The sequence below is a fragment of the Gracilinanus agilis genome, chromosome 5, assembly GCF_016433145.1.
Source record: "Gracilinanus agilis isolate LMUSP501 chromosome 5, AgileGrace, whole genome shotgun sequence".
NCBI lineage: Eukaryota > Metazoa > Chordata > Mammalia > Didelphimorphia > Didelphidae > Gracilinanus > Gracilinanus agilis.
The window spans coordinates 4,499,641-4,515,958 of NC_058134.1; the positions used below are offsets into that span (position 1 = coordinate 4,499,641).

Sequence of the window (16,318 nt, forward strand, 5' to 3'; positions counted from 1 at the left end):
TTCTTTCTTTCTCTTTCTCTCTCTCTCTCTCTCTCTCTCTCTCTCTCTCTCTCTCAGCATTATGCTAATGAAATGGTTTTGATTGAAATTTACCAATCTTCAGATTATCTGGGCATCATGATAACAACCTAGGGATCCAGACTCAAGTATTGAATAGGTTTGGCAATATTTTAGGACACAAATGCTTCTTTGTACTTTTTTCTCCCTCATAAGCCAAGCACTTCCTCCCCTCTCCTTATATGAGAATCCCTTCGAATAGATGGCTCTTTTAAGTATGAAATACACTTGTTCAAAGTCCCAGGATAGCCATATTTTCATATGTCATACTGTCATGTGGAAGGAGGATTAAGGATCTGTGATAGAGCTCTGGGAGGCAGAATCAGGCCATGCCAGGTGGAAGGAGAAGAGAAATATATTTCAGTTCAATACAAGGAAGAAAGCACTTTGTAAAAATCAGAACTGTACAAAAATGCAATATCTGCCTTATAAGGGAGTGAATTCTCTGTCCCCAGTGGTAGTTAAATAAAGCCTATGAGATTGTCAAAGATTCTGTAAAAAGCATTTGTGTATACCTTGACCAGGGGGTCAGGCCCATCATGGTCTGCCAACTTGCCTGGTCCTCCTTTAGACAAACTCCCTATTTATGAGGTTGTCAGCCAGGTTAGTGATGTGTTCTGTGATTAATAATGAAAGTGTTTATTTGATCTCTGGAGGAACTTGCCACCCTGCTCACTACCTTCGCTAACTTTTTAAGTCAGTTTAAGTTTGTCAGCCTCGTATAATCCTCTCCTTGAATTTCATGTGTTTGCTTATGGATTGGTTCATTTTTCTCAAAGGCTGCCTCGGGGATAAGAAGGGACAGCTCACAAATAAAGACACAGACTTGTTAAAAAAATCATGTGGTAAAGATAAAGGAGGAGAAACTAGACATGTGACTGTGAGGAAGGTGCTATTTCTTATGGGATCTCTCAACTAGGTTTTAGCACTAGGAAAGCTGCCATCTAGAAGAGAGGAAGAGACATTCAGAGAACACCAGGGATTTGCTAGTCAGAGGTGAAGCCAACAGAAATCCTTGCCTGTTGTCTCCCTACTTGTTTATCAACCACTCAGTCATCATTTCCTGTTTCAACCTGAGGATTATAAATATTATATACTTATGCAGACATAATTATAATGGGGCATAGAGTCATAGATTTAGTCATTAGGTTTATACCTGACTAGCTATATGACCTTAGACACCTTGCACCCCTTGCCTTATTTTCCTCATTCGAAAAGAGAACTTGATATCCCAGATATAATGTAATCCAACCCCATCATTTCATAGAGAGAGAAACTGAAGTCAGATAGGTAAAAAAGACTTGCCCAAGGTCACCTAGCTATCAAGTGGCACAAGTAACATTTGAATCCAGGTCTTTGATTGTTAAACTGAAAACCCAAAACTCTTTCCTCCACTGTGCCGTGCTTATTCATAAGAGCATGTACACAGATTCATTTACCAAAATTCGGGTTCCTAAAGTGAGGGGAGGAGATCAATTTGGAAGAACAAAAAAGCTACTTTAAAAATCAATACAGAAGTCTCTTTGCATTCTACACTGAGAGTGATGAGCAAAACCAATGTTGTTCTTGGAAGTCCATCAGGTCATAAGCTCTTTACTTTCCTGGGTCTCTTCCCACTCTGAGAGCTCTTCTCAATGACTGATTATACCTGAAGTCAGCTCTACTGTGGCCATGGCTAAGGAATGTTCAGCCTCCTTAGGAGCTCCCCATCTAACCCAATTGTCATAGATAGCTCCACATGCATGTAGTCCAGGACAGACTGGTCCATCTACAGTCCTAGGGATTGCTGGGTCCTATCTTGTCTCTAGATATTGGGATTCAGCTCACCTTCAGGGTTTCTGGTCCCCTTATCACAGAATAGAGATCCCCCAGAGGGTCCCTGACATAGTTTGTCACTAAGTTCTCCATAGAAATCAGAGACAGAAACTAGGTCCAGATGGTACTAAATAGAAGCTCCCCATTTCTTTGTTCTTACCCAGAGCAGTTGGATTTCCAGTGGAAGCTTCTGCCATGTAGGGCCTTCAATGGCCCAAATTTGTTCTATATTTATTAGGCAACCACATGGCACAAAGAAAGAGAACTTCAAATTAGCAAGAGCTGGGTTTGAATCCTGGCTTGGCATCTTACTGCCTGTGCAACCTTGGGCAGGACACTGAACCCCTATTTCTTCATTTTCCTCATCTGTAAAATGGCACGAGTGGGAGCAGTGGGATGTGATCCTTCCGATTGTAAAGAATTCTTTCTAACCCTTTGATCATCTGTATCCCTCCAAGGCCAAAGCAGGCTGCTTGGGTTCTGGGCAAACCAGATGTCTAGACTGCGTGATTCATCTTTCTCTTCTCAGCACTCCCCACTCATACAAGAACTTAGTCAAGTACCTAGGACAGCTCTCTAGGCTGACTGATCTTTACTATCCTGGTTTTGCCTGACTCCCTTCTGCTCTCTACATTCCAGTCCAGCTGGGTTATTCAGCAGCCCTTGATCTCAGCATATTCTTTTACTTCACTCGCTTTGCCTGGGCTGCTTAATTTCCCCCTTTCCCCCCTAGTCACCAGCCTCTGTCTATACCATTCTTGACGTTCCTTCAAGAACCAGCCCAGATGGCATATTTCTTATGAAGTCTTCCTTGTTGGCATCTTCTCAGATGTCACTACACTTCAGTTTTCACACTCAGACATGAATTAGAGCTACTTTTGTATGTGTCTTGTTGAATCCCACCCATCACAACGTGCTAGACTATATGCCCCTTGAGGACAAATACTATTAATTCATGAATCCCCCACATAGCATCTAACTCAGCTATCTTTCAAAGAGCAGGAACTTAATAAGTGTTTGTTGAATAGAGACACTTAAAATTCCTCAAGTAAGGCAGCAACATACACATGGTACTTTGTATATAATATTTGTTCTGCTCATAAGTTTTTAATTTGTCAGTATTTTAATATCCCTTTAAGGATCTTATTTCTTCTGATGCCTTAAATTTTATGAATAACGGTATTCATTGGCTCAGTGAAAAGAGAACCAGACCTAGAGACAGAGGGTCCTGGGTTCAAACTTGACCTCAGACATTTCCTAGCTGTGTGACCCTGGGCAAGTCACTTAACCCAAATTACCTGTCACTTACCACCCATCTGCCTTGGAATTGATATTTGGTATTGATTCTCAGACAGAAGGAAAGGGCTTTTATTAAAAAAATTCAAAGTCTTCATTATGAATAGCTATGAAATTACAAGGTAATTAGTGTGCTATTTAATGGGACAGATGAAGTGAATTCCCAGAGAAATATCCGTGTCTTTATAGAATGGTTATAGAAAGCCTTGAAGCAAGGAAATGGGCTCGGGACTGCTACAAGTCTCTCTGCCTTGCCCCACCCTCCCATCCTCTGCTGCATCCTTGGGATTGAAATGTCAAACAGAATTACCCCACCTACCTGTGATTTCAAAAGTGATGGATAGGAGGGGTGCAGCAGAAGCCTTCGACGGGCTCTGAGACTGACTCTCTGAAATAACAGGGAAATAGCATAAGCAAAGATGCATGTGCAAAGCAGCTTGGGAAAAAGGCATGGCAAGTGACATGTCCACTGAAAAGGCTGTGGGGTGAGCAGTGACCACCTGGCGTCCTTCACCAGTGGAGATGCTCTTGTTCTAAAGCTAGCCCTCGCCTCCCTGAGCACCAGGGAAAGCAGCACCCCCCCCCCCTTACTCTGCAGATCGCCCTCATTTCACCCTCCATTCCTCTTGTCCTAGACCCCACCTCCTATGCCTCCTCCTGAGAGTCCCTTCCTTAGGCTGTACAGAGCCCCGAGGACTCTTCTGCTTACCCTCTGCCTTTGGGGCTTTCTTTAAAACACACAGAACCCTTTTCTTTCTGCATCCTAATGAGATCTCCACTGGAGCTGCAGGAACTCGGCTTTCTTTCCCCTTCAGTCCGAACTCTCAGAAGAGCCTTCTCCTGCTTATGCATCCCGAGTCAAGTTACATTTTAATCAGTGATGGGGGCCCTGCTCCGAGCCGCCCCGCCTCTCCCTGAGACACGGTGCTGAGCACCAATTTCACACTAGCCCAGGCCCTGGGTGGTTTGCTCCTAGGCTGCCTGCTGGGCCCAGTGGAGCGATCAGGAGCTGTCCAGGATCCTGGCTAGCTCGTCTCCAGACAGGAGGGGCTAGCCTCAATCTCTACAGCAGGAGGGTCTCCCCTTGGCTCACCTGAAGCTGGGCTGGAATGGCTGCCCGGGCAGGAGCATTACAAGGAGCTGGCAGCAGGAGGAGGAGATGCGACACCAGCTGCAGTGGGAGCCATCTTCCTGCTGCTACTGCTGCTGCTGCCTGCATCCGGCTGCATCAGTCTGCTTCTGCCGAGGCTGAGTGACTCAGGGAGAATAGCAAACATCCGGGACAGTGCCCTGCAGCCCCGGCTGAGGCGCCCAAAACGCAGCATCCCTAGCTAGCTGGCTAGCTGCGTCAGGCGTGCACCAGGAGGGGCGCTGCCCATGTCTGTGCCAGGAGATAGTACAGCCCCCTCCCCATACAGGGCGTCCCTTTCCATTTCTTGGGTGTGAGCTGGGCTGGACCAGGCTTGGTTGTGTGCTGCCCTCCAGCATAAATCATCACAGAGATCCCACCAGGGCAAGGGCAGCCCGAGTGCCTTTGCTGGTGAACTAAGGGCTTGGCTTTGGGAAACTGCTGAGTCTTGATGGCATCCCTGCTGTGGTCTGACTCCTCAGTAGTAAACACCATTAGGCAGAGCTAATCACTTCCAAAAATGACTTAACAAACAAAAGGGTTTTTAAGGGAAGGAGGGTGAGTTGGCGTCTCTCCTGAGTTCTAGCCTCCAGTTCTAAAGGAGCCACTGGGCATGTTCAGTCAGTCAACAAGCATTTACTGGGCACTTGCTACAAGCCAGACAGTGTGCTATGTGCTGAGAGTGTAGATACAAGCAGAAACAAGTCTGTCCCTGACCTTAAGGAGTTGCTGTTCTAATGGCTAAGGCTATTGCCTTGCTGTCGACTCCTTTAAATCTGTATGACTTTATTTTGACTAGAGGAATTCCTGTTCTCCCCATCTGTAGTGCTTCTCCTGACTTGGGGGTCCAGACAGTCTCTGAGGATCAGGGACATGACAGTATTTCCTGCTGGGAAATTCTAAGTGGAACCTGTACAAATGTCATGTTGGATTTTTTCCTAAGTCACCAAAATCTTTCAGAAAGCAGTCAGTATTCCTACAAAGAAAGTGTTGGATTTAGCATCAGGCATCTAGTGGTTAGAATGTGGCATTTGGAATCCAGAAGATCTGTGTTCAAATCCTGCTTCAGATGCTTACTAATTATGCAACCCTTGGCAAGTTGCTTAACCCATCCTGGTTCTGGTTCCCTCATCACTGAAATGGGGATAATAATATCCTGCAGAGTAGTTGTAAGGGTCAGATGAGATAATACATACATAAAGGACTTTGCAAAATGGATTACTACAAATTCTAGCTATTGCTGTTTAGAGGCCATCTTGATGTTTTCATTAAAGGACGCAAATTCCTCTGAGTAAGTCTTATTATCGATTAATAGCATGAATGTTCCTTTTTTTCTGGCTTTTGTCCCACATATGGAACTTTACACTAACATTTCTTTTAACCCAGGACTTATTTTTAATAACAGTATGTCCACAGTTTGTCTCTTTTTGCATCTCACCTGGGGGAAGATATTAATTTTCATGTGATTTCAGGTGAAAATTTCCATAGACTTCAGGAACTTGGCCAAGAAAGATATTGGGCAGAAATGCCCAGCATTGGGCTAACCATCAAAATCCACAAGAAGAGCTTTGTTGGCCAGTGTTATCCTTGAGATGGAGTGAACTCTGTCTGAAAAGCGTGTACCAGGGGCTCATCAGATGGTCCCCACTCCATCCTTTGCTTCAATGACATGGCACTAATGTGTGCGCTTTGAGACTTTTTAGAAAACTCATAAAATCACATCTTAAGTCCTTCAGGTTCTAAGCGGGTCTCTAGGTGGCTTTACAAAGTGAGTAAGTGGAAAGGAGAAGGCAAGGTTTCTCTCTCGTAGCTCTTCCTGAAGGATTTGCCATAGAACATGGAGAGATGATGGACTCATTGGGCCATGCTGACTAGGTGACACCAAGGGCCAATCTTATGAGGTCCTGGAGAGATTGATTTACCAAAGGGATAATGAAGGGAGTGCATGTAGAGAGCCAGAGTTTGTGGGTCTCAAGGCAATCCCAGTGCCAAAGGGAGATGAAAGAGGTTTGCTTATTAGTCACACATTCAGAAAACCCACATGGTAGAGAGTTTTGTGGTAAGAACTTTAAATGCCTAAATATGAAATTGATATTCCTGAAAATGGGAGGCAGAATGGTGGTGTGACCAGAGGGTCATTCTTGGTGTGAAGAATACTCTGAATCTAGACATACCTGTAATACATTCTGGATATGTAGCCCTGGGCAAACAACTTAGCTGTTCATTGCCTCAACTTTTTTGCCCAGTGGATAGAGAGCATCCTGGAAAGTCCTGGGTTCAAATCTAGCCTTAGACACTTTCCAACTGTGTGCCCCTGGGCAAGGCACTTAACCCCATTTGTCTATCCTTTGCCATTCTTTTACCTTGGAACAAATACTTAGTATTCTTTATAAGACAGAAGGTAGGGGTTTTCAAAAAAGACTGTAAGTTATTTTCCATACGAGAAATTCCCTTAGGCAAAAATAAAGCAAGAATAAACTGGACTGAAAAATAAAGCATCACAGGATGATGCTGTGAGAGGAAAGAGGTCTTTTGTTAGCTGAGAAATGTTGCTGTTATTTAAGGAAAGGGTGTGGGGTTGCCTTGTGTGCTCTGAAGTAGCCAGGTTCTCTCCAGCTTGATAAAGCTTCATCTAGATGCTGGATTCTAGCTCCTGAAAAAAGTATTGCTGGAACCTGGACTAACTGGTGAGATTTAGAGGAAATATTAGGGTGGGGACGTCTCATCTTCTCCTAGGGGGAAAGTGGGTCTCGCCTCCTTTCCTAAGAGATTCTACTCGGTTTATCTCTTTTTTGCAAAAGGGTAAATATTCTCAGCATGAAGAGGAAAGCAAATGCCCAGGGCTTATTTGGCAAAATGGAGTCCCACACAAAATGTGGGAGCCCAGCGCTGGTCCACTTTTATGACTCTGTACAGAGATTCACATTCTTCCCTCAGTTAGGGTTTTCAGTTGCATGTGTGGTTTATTAATGTGTTTTGACAAGCATGCTTCATGCATCTCCCCAAAGCTGACTGTGCCCCTACAGCTGAGTCACAAAAGTGGAGGCAGTGGGTATTTTCATCCCAGTAATCTTCACACCCAATTCATTTTTTCTCTCTTCCTTTTAGGGAAGGCAGTCTAGCATCCTTGGACTCAAAGGTGAAGCTGTGAATCCCTAGCTCTTTCCATATAGAGAACTACCAAAGACCTTTTGTGACCACACTCAAGACTTCCTCTGAGAATGGCTCAAAAGCAGGAGGAACCCAGCTTCCTGGGAAGTCCAGAAAGTAAAAGCACTTTAGTATACAGGAGTTCTGGGAAGATTTATAATCTTCTATTGCCCCTATGATTTTGGGATCAACACAGACCACAGATGTTCTTAATGATTCCTGCTCAACTGCTTCTAGGTACAGTTACCATCCAGATGTCTTGTTCATTATCTGGTTTTCTTGGTCCTATGCGGAAGCTAAGAGGGAAATAAAGGTTTCTATTTATTCCTCTGGGATATGAATCTTTTAGAGCCACACATAAAGATATTTCAAGGAGGACCACTGACTGGAATATCTATTTGGATAACGTAACCATCAAATAGAATCAATATGTCCCCTTTGCATCTTTGCACTTCTAGCACTGAGCATAATTTCTTGCAAACAGCAGGCACACAATAAGTGTTTCTTTCATTATATTAAGTTATTAAGTTTTGGAATTAAGTTTCATTGACTAATGGAAAGAAATAGTTGGTCAGAGACCTCAAGATAACTTATTTTTTTCAATAACTATTCAAGGGCTGACTTTAATTTGCTTTGAGACTTTTCCCTTTATATGATTAAACCTCCATCCAAATAGCTCTCTGATGCTGCAGCATAGCCTAGAGGTGATCCTGGCTATCTTAGTGTACAAGATGTGGCAGGACCGACCATATGAAAAGGCTTTGGGTCTGGGCCCAATAAGGATGCAAGTCCTCTATCCATGGACCAGCTGGGCAAAGCTCAGAGAGCTATCATTCACAAGAAGTTTGGCTACCAAGGTAGAATGGTAATTTTTCACCTGGATTCCAAGTAGGGGATATTAATTTGGGAGCCATAAACTTGTTTTTAAAAATTATTTTGAGAACTCTATTACAATCTAATTATTTTTCTATGCAATCTCATATCTTTTATGCATTTAAGATCACAGTTCTCAAAAAAGAACCATTGACTTTACCAGACTAACAGAGGGGTCTAGGATATACCTTTTTCTAAGGTCAAGAATCTTTGATGTAGAAGGGATCGTCTATCTCAGCAGAGGGGCTAGTTACTTCAAGGAACCCAAGAACCTATTTGTGTCAGGTAGAGTGCTAAGTGCTAGAGACCCAAAGAAAAAGGCAAAAATAGGTCCTGCCTTCAAAAAGTTTGCATCCTTTCAAAAAAAACCCACCTTACCTTCTGCCTTAGACTCAAAACTAAGTATCAGTTTCAAGACAGAAAGGAAGTAAGGAATAGGCAATTGGAGTTAAGTGATTTGTCCAAAGTGTCACAACTAGGAAGTCCCTATCCAGTGAGCCACCTAGCTTTCTCCAAAAGCTTGCATTCTAATAGATGAGACAACATGTACAAATAAGTTAATACAAGATATATGCAGGGGCAGCTGGGTAGCTCAGTGGATTGAGAGCCAGGCCTAGAGACAGGAGGTCCTGGGTTCAAATCCGGCCTCAGACACTTCCCAGCTGTGTGACCCTGGGCAGGTCACTTGACCCCCACTGCCTACCCTTACCACTCTTCCACCTATGAGACAATACACAGAAGTTAAGGGTTTAAAAAATTTAAAAAAAAAGATATATGCAGAGGAGATTAGAAGTCAAGGACATGATGAAGTACTGAAGCAGGAAATAATCTAATTTGCACAGGCTCTTTTCCAATCACATGAGATACTAAGGCTTAGAGATTATCTAAGAGAATAACTTGGAAGAACAAAGAAGAGGCTGTATTTATAATCTATATTTAGCTATTTCAATATATCAAGGACCTAACCTGCTCCCAACCAGCCTTATTTTGCAAACTATAGCCTAGTCAGATTGACCTCTGTCCTACTCATGTAGGCCAGTCCATCTCCTCTCTCCATGACCTTGTATTGGATGTCCTCTATGCCTGACTCTCAATTCTTCCTCAGCTCTTTGTCTTAGGGTCCCTCATTCTCATCTCCTCCAAGGCTCAGTTCAAGCACCATCTTCCACAATAAGCCCCTTCTGTTTCTCCAAGCTACTAGCATCTGCTTTACTTCCTCAAGAATTACTTCTCTCTCTCTCTCTCTCTCTCTCTCTCTCTCTCTCACACACACACACACACACACACACACACACACACATTATAGACCTATATATGCATATATTGTCTACCCAGACCAGACTGAAGGAGCAAGAATTATCTAACTTCTGCCTTTGCATACCTAACACCTAACACAGTATATGGCATACAGTAGGTGTTTAATAAATGCTTTTTATTTAACTAATTTACTTCATCAGTGTAGATCATCCTTTTACCAACTCAGACCACCAGCTAACTACTACTACTAGATGATTGTTTTGTGAGTTGCTCTGGCTGGAAAATGCCTTCCTTGTCCCTCACTTAGTGATGAGCTTGCCTAAGCTTAGATCAGCTGGTCTCCAAAGGACAGACATGTCTCTGATTAAGAGTTTGCACTTGAGGCATTTCAAGGTTTCTAGGACCTGCTAGAGTATTGGTTCTTCTGGTGAAGCTCATGAGACCACCACATCATCTTGGGTGGTATCAAAGATCTCTTTGTTACAGTTGTATACGGCAGTGTATATGGCATTCAGTGTACTTAAGTGGAGCTTACTTAAATCTCACCCAAAGTTAGCTTGTAAGAAAGACAGGAAAGACTTGTCAGTGTGTTTTGAATGAATGAATGATGGAACATCCTTCTTCCTCAGAAACATGAACAGTATTCACTGTGATGTGTTAAGAATGGTCAAATGGGAGGTGTTGAGAAAGATCCTGCCAACCTGAGAATTGTACACACATGGCAGCCCAGGTGGACCAGCAGAAAAGTCTGGAGGCTATGAGATTTACCTTCTTTTTCCTTGAGGGTGTTCAAATATGAGAGGAGGTTCTCATTGGCTTGCACACAATAGACTTCTCGGGTTTGGATTCCTCCTCCACACAGGGCAGTCTGATTCCCTCGTCTTTTGTCTTGTTGGCTGAGTAATGGGTCAACTCGACATTCAGTCCATTCTGTAGTTCTCCAGCCATACCTAAACCAAAGCAAAGAGCAAAAGAAAGAGTCAGCAGATGTCCCTGACATTACTTTCTTGTTTGTTGGGAACATTTCACCAAATGTTTTTAATATCAACTGAACCTTCCTTAGACAAAACATACAGGGAGCTTGAAAGTCAGATAATCTCTTCCTCTCCCTGGCTGCATCTTCAAGATTACAATAGCAAAGATCATATTCATTGAAACAAATGGTAACCATTGAAGGCAGAAGAGCAAACCATTCTCCTTTTAATCAGGGTTTTAGAAGATTTGAGAAAAATATAATTGTATGTAGGAGGGAGAGAACTGTGAGAAAAACAACAAAGATGCTGACTGGTCCCTTCTCATTTTGAAGAGGATGATGGCTTTTCAGGATTATGTGAGCACCATTGCTGGGGGCTGATGAAGGCTGATGAGGGATAAGGAGCTGGGAGGGTTTTAGTCAACAGTTCCTAGGTAGGGAGCCCTGAGACCCCAAGCTGATGAAGTGAAAGCCATGTCACCAGCCCTGCAAAAACACAAGTATCCAGGAGCTCCGCAGAGAACCATCATGGATGCTACCAGGGATGGAAGTTAAGATATTTCTCCTCCTCTAGGAAAAATATTAAATGGTTCAGAGAAAGTGGCTCATGTTTCACGATAGACCTTTGAAAGCAGATTTAAGTTGGAAATGAGAATGGCTTGAGTGCCATATTTCTAGTTCTATTCTATCAGAGGGATGCAGGCGTACTTTGGGGTGCTATCTACCTCCTTGCCTTTCTCCATGCTCTGGAAGGCCTCACACACAATTCTAATTTCCCTCCACACCAGTTATCAGCAACATAGGTCTGATTTCACTCCAAAAATTATGTCTAGGAGTCTCCCATCTTAGTTCCAGGGAGTGAGCAATCTGTTCTCTGAGGAAGTGCAGGGAACGGGGTGTCAGCTTGGGGAGGAACTGGTCAATCTAACAAAGTTTTAAAAAATCAATAGTAATCCAGGTTCTCCTGTTCAAAATTTTAAAAGATGAATAAGAATGAAACCTAGTCAAATTAGAGGATAATAATGATACCCAACTCCACAGGCACCAGAGTGCCAGGCAAGCATCCTTGATTATGGGCTTCAGGATTCCTAGGGATACGATCTTATGTTGTAAGGGTCCCCTCTTTTCTAGACACTCATATTTCCCTGACTTTGCATGTCCAGCATTGTAAGAAAGAAGAAAATTTCCAACCCGATGAAGAGGACATAAATGGTGTCAAGAGTTCCCATCCAAACATCCAATGCGTATGAATCTTTCAGGACCAAAGTAGGATGGGCCATTTGTAATGTGAGAACAATGTCTCACTAGCAGTTCTGGTCTTCTAGGGCCCAAGATCCTCACAGCAGCAAGAATCTGGGACATGAGTGACATGCTGAGGTCACAGCTGATCAGGACTCCTCCTCCAGCTCTGAAGAAGCTGCCTCTGGAAGCCTGACTTATCCTTGCAATTAATCCATCCTGCTCCTAACCATGAGTGACCTGTCTGTCTTCCTTTCTGAGAATCCTCAAACTTACCAATGTCTGTTCTGCCACTCTGAATGCCAAGTCAGCAGTCAAGATGCCGTTGGTGCTGGTGCCTGACAGGCGTAACCACCATATTAGAATTCCTCAATCACTGGCACCTCCACCAGGCACCACACAAACTGCCTTGAGTCTATTTTCAATACATCTATACATGCACATTGTCTCTTTTCATAGAATGTAAACTTGTTGAAGACAGACATTTCATCACTTTTGAATGCATCTCCAGTGCTTGGTCCAGAGTTGGTGTTTAGTAAATGTTTGTGAATAGATCAAAGAGGATTATTCATCTTAAATACATTTCTGCACATTAGAGAAAGAGAAAACTTAGAGACACCATAAAAACTGCCCTACCTGCCTAGCCATTTGGTGCATTAGGAAACCTAGGATCAGAGAAGACAAGTAGCTTGGCCCATGTCACACAGGAAGTAAGGGATTGAGCAATAGAATGGAAAGAATTTCAGATTTGGAGTCAGGAATCCTCCCTCTGATACTCAGTAGTGGTGATAATGGAGAAGTCACTTAACCTCTCTGCAGCCCTTTTTCTCTATTTGTAAAGCTATATTCCTATAATATTTACCTTAAAGACTAGTTGAGAGGACCAGAAAGGATGCTGTGTGTAAAGTCCTTTGTATAGCCAAAGCCTAATATGTATGTCAGCTGTTCATTGTGGGACTGAGACTAGAACCTTCTGGCTCTCTGGAAACCACTGAGAGCCAGAGCTGCTGCCCACCCCTTGTGACCAGTCAGATCTAAAAGCAAGGGATGACCTCGTTACTTCCATCTTGAGGCAGTGACATTTGTGAATGAAGCCCAGAATTGTAAGTCAGGAGAAATTTTTCTCATATGTGTAATGATCCTCAGCCAGTTAGTTCCTCTCTCTGGACCTCAGTTTCTCTTCCTGTGCAATAGGCATCACACCACTGGCACTTTTCCCCTTATGGGGGTGATTTGGGGGGAAAGTGTTAGACACCAGAAATACTGTCCTTATTGCCCTTCCTCTCTGAGGCGTCCTTTGGGATCAAATGTGAATGCAGAAGATGGAGAGATTTCTGTAACTAGGAACAAATATCCACCCACTTCTCCCTCCAGAAGATTAATGGGTAAAATGAGGAGATTTTGAGAGAGTACTAGATTGTTGGAAATAACCATCGTTCCCCTGCAAGACAGAGGAAACTCTCCATTTCCTGGCCATTTACTTACGTAGCACAGGGGGCCACCCCATCTCCTTGGGTCAGGCAAGGTTCAATCTCCTCCAGGCCAGGGCAGTCCTGATCATTGCCGATGGGAAATTGTCTGATGGTTCGTGTACGGACACGGTTCCCTTTAGGGGATGATGTATCATAGCAGGTCTTGGAACATGGGCTCCATTCAGACCAATCAGATACCTGGCACTCCTTGGGGAGCACGCAGGACTGGAAGGTGATGGGCAGCTTGTCTTGTTGGCAAAGGCTGTAAGAAAACATGAAGAGTCATTAAAAACTGCAGACGGTCATATTCATTATCGAGGAGCTGGCCTTCCCCAAGAAATGATTGTTTTTCCCAAGACATAAATTCAGAAAACTAGTGGCAATTTCAGGGACGTGAGCAAGCCCTTAATTTTCATGGTGCAACAGGAAGGGAGATGCCATACTAATAATCAGTTTGCTGTGATCTCATTGGCTTTGGATATGACTCACTGACGAGAAATAGGAAACAAAACACCCTCCAAAAGTAAGAGGAGATAGACCAAGCAGGGAACATTGCTGTGTACAGAATGAGGCATGTGATAGTACAATGGACAGAGAACTGGGTGTGAAGTCAGGAAGACCTGAGTTAAAATCCAGCCTTAAACACTTTACTGTGTGACCCTGGGCAAGTCACTTAAATTATTTTGTTGCCTTAGTTTTCTAAACTTTAATTGGGAAAGATGACAGAAGCTATGGTGTAGAGTTGTTATGATGATCAAATGAGATATTTGTAAAAACATTTAGCAGAGTTCCTGGTGTGCAGAAGGCACCATATCAATGCTTATTGCTTCCTTCAGCCCATCCTCTCCAGTTTTACTCTAGTCTTTTCCAAAGACATAGCCTTTCCCATAGAGGCCATGTTGTCTACCTGGACTCTGATTACATAATCTTTGTGAAATTGTTCCCTTGAGAATCCCCATTCTATCTCTTGTCTTTAGCTTACACACACACACACACACACACACACACACACACACACACACCCCTATGTACATACATATATATATATATATGTATATATAATTCCATAATTCCTATAGCTCACAAACACACCAAGGTCTCTCCCAGCCTTGTTTTTATTTTTAGACCCTCACCTTCTGACTTAAAATCAACACTGTGTATTGGTTCCAAGGCAGAAGAGTAGTAAGGACTAGCCTGGGGTTAAGTGACTTGCCCAGCTAGGAGAGTCTGAGGCCAGATTTGAATCTAGGACCTCCCATCTCTAGCCCTGGCTCTGAATCTCCTGATCTACCTAGATAACTCCCTCCTCCAGGCTCTCTTATCCTTAAACACAACACCATGTGTACACACATACGCACACACATACACAAACACACACAGAGCTTTCATTTAACTCTACTATTTCCTCAAGCTATTATGCCCTCTGTCTCCTCCATTTTAGAGGTACAATGATGGAAAAGGCTGCCTTTGTCTCTTTGTCTCTCCTTCCTTGCCCTCTCTTTTAAGCCCCTTGAAGTCTAATCCCACTACGAAGCTGAAACTGTATTTTTTTCCCAAAGAAACTAATCTTGCAGATGTCAGGTAGACCCCTTCCCTCCTTTGATACTGCTGAACACTTTGTCCTGTTTGAGGCTTGGTGATAATTGCTCACCCTCACTTTTTCTCTTACCTGTTTACTCTCTCAGTCTTCTTTGCCAGATCATCAGGTCTCCCACCCTAATAATGGGAAACATAATAATGTCTCTGTACTGGAGCCCTTTCTCTTCTCTACATGCTCCATCAGTGTCTGATTAGCAACTATTAAATCAGTTACCTGTGTGAAGATGACTCCTAAATCTCTACATTCTGACCTAGATTGTGTCTTGAGATCTACAATACTAATTGCCGATTGGTCATTTCCATCTGGTATCTTAAAGTCAAAATGCCCCAAACAGAATTCATGATCTTCCTCCCCAAAGCTACCCCTCCTTGTGTCAATTGTGAGTAACACTATTCTTTGAATCACTCCATCCTTCAAAGCTCCCTGGTCTTCGTTACCTCACCTATCCAAACAGATGTTAAGTCTTGTTGTTTCTACTTCTATAACATCTCCCCCAATATTTCCTTTTCTCTACTCACACATGAAGTCTGGTATGTGCCTTCATCATATCTTCCCCGAATTTGTTCAGTAACTTATTTGCTCATTCTGTTTCTAGTCTCAACCCTCTACCATCCATCCTCCACAGAGCTGCCAAATCAATTTTTCTAAAATATATCAGTGCCCTGATATATCAAAAAGGTACAATGGCATTTAGAGCCCTCACTATCCAATTTCAGCTCATGGTCCAATACTTTTTACAGATTACTTCTGCCCTTCAAGTACTCCTACAATCAGCCAGATTGGCATACATGTTCTTCCACCACCTTTGTACTTTGAAATAATATGTCCCTATTGCCTGGAATGCTCTTCATCTTCACCTTTGCCTCTCAACCCCAACTTCCTTCAAAGTTCAGCTCAAGAGGCATCTATCTCTGCCCTGAGGCCCTTCTTGATTATTCACCAGTACAAGTTTATCAAGACAGCAACATTACCATACATTTACTTGTTATGTGTTTTGCATTATTTCTACATAGTCATGATTTTCTTCCAATAAAATGTAATTTAACTGAGGGTAGGGCGTATTTTTGCCTTTGCATCAACAAAATGCAGTAAAGTACCCAGCACATAGAAGGAGCTTCCTTGATAGTTAGGTTTGATTTTTTGATTACAGATCATACCCTGCCCCCAAGTCCACATTCAGCCAAATGTAAGCTCCTTCAGAGCAGAGTCCATCTTATTTCAGTCTATGAATCCTCAGCATTTAGTGAAATTTAGCCTTGAACACATTTTAAAACTTACTAAATGATCGTTGAATTGAACTACCTTCCCCTTTTCTCTGTAATTAAATTCTCATTTTCAAGATATTTCAGATTTAAAGATTGTATCAAATCTTATCTTTCTCATAAGACCTTTCTTGATTACCATCCCCTGTTTTTCAGCTCCCCCTTCCCAAACTGATATATATATATATATAATAT

The 16,318-nt window shown here is 42.9% G+C and overlaps 1 protein-coding gene across 1 annotated transcript in view; it reads right to left on the reverse strand.

Moving 5' to 3' along the window:
• THSD7A (thrombospondin type 1 domain containing 7A) overlaps nt 1-16,318 on the reverse strand; it is a 209,545-nt gene that overhangs the window by 160,375 nt on the left and 32,852 nt on the right. Inside the window, exons 3-4 of the mRNA XM_044678341.1 lie at nt 13,275-13,523; nt 10,346-10,527 (exon numbers count right to left, since the gene is read on the reverse strand). Coding sequence (XP_044534276.1) covers nt 10,346-10,527; nt 13,275-13,523 — 431 coding nt within the window. The remainder of the gene's footprint in view (nt 1-10,345; nt 10,528-13,274; nt 13,524-16,318) is intronic.